We start from the raw sequence: 6,020 nt of genomic DNA, 5'->3' as shown, positions 1-6,020 counted from the left end.
TTTTTGATTATTATCCTTAAACATTATCCTCTCGTATATAACACTTATATACAATGTTTAAGGTTACATAAATAATCATGGAATTTTCATTGATATTCATAAAATATTCATAAATATATGCACATAAAATAATGAATAAACTCTTTTATTAAATAAATAATAAATATCCTATTACATCTCATGCTTCTAGGACACTATTCCCAACACTTTGGGCCGGTAGGCCTGGCCGAAGCCCAAAATTTTCAGGCTCGGTGGGCAGGCCCATAAGGCTGCCCGTCCAAGCAAGTTTTCGGGCTCGGGCTGCCCGAAATTGGACGACATCGCCGAAGCCCGCCGCCGAAAGAATGCCCTCAACCGCTGACCGCCGTACTTTTTTTTGAAATTTTTTCCCTCCAGCCCAAATTGCCCAAACCCGAAGCCCTTGGATTTGAAATTTTTTTGGGGGGGGGGGGGGGGGGGGAAAGTGGGGGGGGGGGGAAATTAATTTTTTCCCTCCGGCCTGTTGGATCCGAATTTTGGGGAAAAATCAATTTTTTAACCCAAAATTTTCTTTATAAATACCCATCATCCCCCACACATTTTCCTCACCTAAACTCTCTCAATCTCTCACAATTTCTCTCAATTTCTCTCAATCTCTCTCAATCTCTCTCAATCTCTCTCAATTTCTCTCAATATCTCAAATCTCTCTCACAATTTTTCCAATAACTATCACAAATATCCTAAAGCTCTCTCTCTAATCGCTCTTATTTTTTATAATGGATTCTTTCGGTTATGGTGGTGGGCGTGGAGAAGCGGTGAGTGCAAGTGCTACTGCGTCTGCAAGTGTTGCAACCTCCAAGAGGAAATGCAAGCGCACCTGGACAGTTTGGGATCACTTCGACATAATTGAGGGGGTCGACAATGACGGTAACACTAAACACATAGCTCAATGTAAATATTATTATTCTAAATTACAAGGTGACACTATTCACAGTACAACACACTTGAGAAGACACTCCGAAAAGTGTCTTCAAAAGCTTGGCCAAACCGGCGGAGCCACGGAGCCGAACTCCGCCAAACACAATTATCTATTGATCGCGCAACTGGTGGTCTAACCACTTAGAAATACGATCCGCAGGTAGATCATATGAAAGTTGTGCGAATGATAGCTGTATTAGATCAACCACTTAGTTTTGTAGAGCCTCTTAATTGGCAGCGATATATTAAAGTTGTACACAATCCTTATGTAGAGTTTTTTTCAAAAATTACTCTTAGGAAAGATTTGTTAAAATTATTTAAACAAGAAAAAGAAGCATTAATAAACCTTTTACACTCTACTAGCGGTTGCGTTGCGTTAACGGCAGACATTTAGTTTGCCGTTGTCAACAAAGATTATTTATCTGTAACTGGACATTACTTTAAAGGCTTCAATTTAGATAAGAGAATATTAGGTTTTAAATGTGTTCTAGGATCACATAGCGCCGATTTAATATATAATACAATTTTAAATGTAATTGATGAATATAGATTAAGAGATAAAGTGATGGCTATAACACTAGATAATGTTAGTGCAAATACTAAAGCAATTGAATATTTTAAAAATAATTTAAGTTTATTCGGTGATGGTACTATTTTTCACCAACGTTGTGCATGCCATGTAATTAATTTCATAGTTAAATCTGGTTTAAAATCAATGGCTGCTCACATTAAAAGAATTAGAGATAGTATTGCATGGATTCAAGGTAGTAACCAAAGAGAACAAGATTGGTTTAGGTTCTTACAAGCATTAAATCTAACTCCTAGAGCATTAGCCATAGAAGCGGTTGCGTTGCGTTAACGGCAGACATTTAGTTTGCCGTTGTCAACAAAGATTATTTATCTGTAACTGGACATTACTTTAAAGGCTTCAATTTAGATAAGAGAATATTAGGTTTTAAATGTGTTCTAGGATCACATAGCGCCGATTTAATATATAATACAATTTTAAATGTAATTGATGAATATAGATTAAGAGATAAAGTGATGGCTATAACACTAGATAATGTTAGTGCAAATACTAAAGCAATTGAATATTTTAAAAATAATTTAAGTTTATTCGGTGATGGTACTATTTTTCACCAACGTTGTGCATGCCATGTAATTAATTTCATAGTTAAATCTGGTTTAAAATCAATGGCTGCTCACATTAAAAGAATTAGAGATAGTATTGCATGGATTCAAGGTAGTAACCAAAGAGAACAAGATTGGTTTAGGTTCTTACAAGCATTAAATCTAACTCCTAGAGCATTAGCCATAGATATGCCTGTAAGATGGAACTCAACTTATATAATGCTTCAACAATGCCTCTCCTATAAAGATGCTATAACAAACTATATCAGTGCAAAATTAGGAGTAGGACATATAGACCTATATGATTGGTAAATTGCCGAAACTTTATATCAATTTTTAGGTAGGTTTCATGAAGTTACTTTAAAACTTAGTGGAACATATTACCCAACATCACCTTTAGCTTTAAGTGAACTTTTAAGAATTAGTATTTTATTTAGTGAATTTAGGGCGTACTCAATTTCAAGAGTTCCTATCGCTTCTATAGAAAAAAAATTTAAAAAATATTGGTCTAAATTACCAATGTTGTATGGTTTCGGTACTGTTTTTTATCCCATATTAAAATTAGACAGTTTAGAAAGTGGTTTAGAAAATTTAGGTGAATTTTTAGGCATTAATTGTTCTGACCAATTTCTGACAATAAAGACAAAAATAAGAAATAAGTTCTCTCTATAGTAAATATGAGAGTAGGTTTCAAAACAACCGCAACAAACAAATGAAAACCAACATTCATTCATGAATGTTTTCGGGTTGAAGAAGAAGAAGAAGAAGACTCAAACTGAAGCTGGAAGTGGATCTTCATCAATAGGTGGCGGCGGCGGCGGTGGCTTCAACGAGCTTATGGCGTACCTCAGTCAGAGCTTAGTAGTCGACGGTAGTGGAGATTTGTTTGATTTAGTTCAATGGTGGAGGGCACGAGCATTAACTTGGCCAGTCCTAACTTGATTGGCAATGGATATTTTTTCGATCTCAGTCTCCATTATTTCATCCGAACAAACCTTAAGTACTACCGGACGAATACTTGAGGAACGCTGAAACGCATTGTAAAGGGACATTGTTGAAGCCTTGGTAGGCTGTGATCGTGTCGGTCAACGTTTACAGGATACAATTTCACCGGCAAGTCAAGAATGGATCGATGAATTTAATAGATTAACATTTAATTTTGAAGACGATCCTTCAGCTTCAAATTAAATTGTAATTTATAAATATGTATTTACTTTCGAGATTGTAATTGTATAGTTAGACTTTGTAAGTTTGTAAAATTTGTAATTCGTCACAAAATGATTGCACTCTTTTTTCCTTACCAAGTTTTTATCCCAATTGAGTTTTTCTTGGTAAGGTTTTTAACGAGGCAATCATGAATTATAAATTTAAAAATTAATATACAAAATTAATTTATTAAATTGTATTAATAGTGTGTGTTGATTTTAGTTTTTGTATAATTTTAACACAAAATAACTTAATAATTATTTATATACAAATACAATTACTAAATAATAGTATATTATATATATATATACAATATTATAAAAATTAAAAAAATGATAAAATATATATTTTTTTCGGGCCACTCGGGCGGGCTCGGGTTGCCCGACTAGGCCGGGCAGCCAAAACCACGCCCGCGGCCCGTCCATGGGCCTTCTCGGGCTCGGGCGGGCGGCCCGAAAAAATCAGGCAAACGAGTTTGGGTGTCAGGCTCACAATTAGATTTTTTGAGTGGTCGTGGCGGTCCGTCCAAAGTTACAGCACTAATTACATCTAACTTTGTTCTGCTGCAGTTAAAAACTCTCAGAAAATATCACATATTAACTTGAATTAAAAACTCAAATTTGCGAAGCGAGGCATGAGGTCAAGAGACTATTGACGTTTCATTGAGTTGAAGTACTATACAAAAACTGATTGGTGCATGTTCTGCTCTAAATCATACTAAAGCAATTTTAATGCGTATACTATTCAAGCTTCCCTTTTCAAAGTTTATAAAGACAACTGATATCAGAAAGAATTATCATTATTCAATTCCCGAACCTTGGATGTTACTTAGAAAGTATGTAAGAGCAAATATAACTTTATGAGTACATGAGGAGTTTGTATTAAGAATTATATTTAACAATAATTATAACAACCACGTATGGATGATAATTACTACTTAAAGCTATGCCAGCGCTTCCTCTCATCGGACAATCTTTTAGCAAAGCTGCATCACAGTATGATCACAATATTGTCCAATTAATATGGCAATGATCATATAATGAATAGAAAATTAGGTCAAACAAATAATAAAAAGAGAGCATCAAAACCCATCTAAATATGTTTTTGCAGGTTTCATATGATTGTTCTGAAACTGCGCGAGTTCTAATTAATTACCTGATGAGAGCAACTTTATTACTGGTCACACTTTCACTTTGATTAGCAGACATAGAATTGTCAAGATGCGCTATTTCTGGCAAGCCAGTGTCTGGATGAGTCGCTGAAACAGACCGAGTAAGGAGATTCTTCCCAACTTTTTCAAGCCTCTTGAGGTTTTCTGGATTTGCATCGTCTGTTTTTGCCTCGTGGGCTTTCATTGCATAATCCTACACGTCCGCATGTGATGGTCAATTCTACATGTATGCATGACTACCTATAATAAGCTCCTTAACATATTCTTTGAATAGGTAACAATATTGAAGATTAATCTATGTACGTATTGTTTTTGTCTAGACCTTAATCAAATCGAAATTATAACAAACTGAAAAAGTACTACATAAAACTAATGGAACTTGATGATGATCTGACGGTCTAAAGAATTATTTTATATTTGAAATGTCTATGTATATGCATGCGTTTACCTGAATTCTGAGATAGTTGTGTCGAGCATTGTAATTTCCCAAGATAAAGGATGTGTAAATGTCTACCATGTCATCGGATGCCCTAAACATGACATCAAACAAAGGCGACAATCCTTTTTCAAAGCTGAACAACCAATCTAACATGCCTCCCATGCCAATTTTGTGACCCCGCCGCTTTTCAAGTGAGCCGGTTCCAAGAGACAAAACTAAAAAGTTGCTATAGTCGAATTGGCTATAGTTTCTAGGGTTTTCCTTCTCCAAAATCCTCGTTGCTTCACGTATTGCTAGCAATGTCTGAGCAAATAGATATGAAAAATAGTTGAATTTATTATAGAATTTTAAAAAGGAGAAAAGTTTTTTTTTTTTTTACCTTACAAAAGAATTTTCTTTTCAGGAATCATCAAGATCAGAAATTGTTTTAAGTGTAAAAATCAGAAAAAGAGGTGGAGATTAAATATTATTACGGGGTTGTTAGCAGCAAGTCCCCCATCAACTAGAAAGTGCTCTTTGCCATCTGCTTCAAATTTATTGAAAGGGAAGTAAGAAGGCGCTGCTGACGTGCTCACAACTACGTCTTCCAATTTTACCTCTGATTTGTTCTTTTTCGCCTGCGAATTTTTACCATACAAATCAAACATTTTCAAACACATCCCAACCCAAACACTACTCATACTCAAGTTATACCTTGTAATTTATTATATCTATGTTACTGACTTGTTCCAAAAAAAAAAATGTTACTAAGACGTTGCTAATTAATAGTGTAGTCACACCTAAAATCAACTAATTACCGAAGAGTTCATATTGAGTACATATATGTTTAATTTCTACTTGAGGCAAAAACAAAGTATAGTAATCCTATACTTCGTCTGTGTTCACCCTCCCCCACAGTACTTCTAAAAGTGCAAAAACAAACTGCATGTTGTTTTAAGGTAGGACATCAAAAACACAAAACGTTAAACGACATTTAGTTGTTGTTCAAATATGTAACGACATGTACAAAATGTAAAAATAAACACTTGTTAAAACAAAAAGACACGCTGTTTATGTTTCAACTCGAACTATAAGTGAAGGAATTAGGAAACGTCATTTATATATATATATATATAT

The 6,020-nt window shown here is 34.7% G+C and overlaps 1 protein-coding gene across 1 annotated transcript in view; it reads right to left on the bottom strand.

Annotated features, from left to right (window-relative positions):
- Positions 1–4,109: 4,109 nt before the first annotated feature.
- Positions 4,110–6,020, bottom strand: part of LOC21401736 (patatin-like protein 2) — a 3,335-nt gene continuing 1,424 nt past the window's right edge. Inside the window, exons 3-6 of the mRNA XM_010096103.2 lie at positions 5,378–5,521; positions 4,914–5,207; positions 4,450–4,658; positions 4,110–4,279 (exon numbers count right to left, since the gene is read on the bottom strand). Of these exons, the coding sequence (XP_010094405.1) occupies positions 4,228–4,279; positions 4,450–4,658; positions 4,914–5,207; positions 5,378–5,521 (699 nt within the window). The 3' untranslated portion in view covers positions 4,110–4,227. The remainder of the gene's footprint in view (positions 4,280–4,449; positions 4,659–4,913; positions 5,208–5,377; positions 5,522–6,020) is intronic.

The sequence above is a fragment of the Morus notabilis genome, unplaced genomic scaffold (genome assembly GCF_000414095.1).
Source record: "Morus notabilis unplaced genomic scaffold, ASM41409v2 Scaffold227, whole genome shotgun sequence".
Lineage (NCBI taxonomy): Eukaryota > Viridiplantae > Streptophyta > Magnoliopsida > Rosales > Moraceae > Morus > Morus notabilis.
The sequence above is the reverse complement of the archived record's forward strand: the minus strand, read 5'-3'. Positions and strand labels throughout refer to the sequence as shown.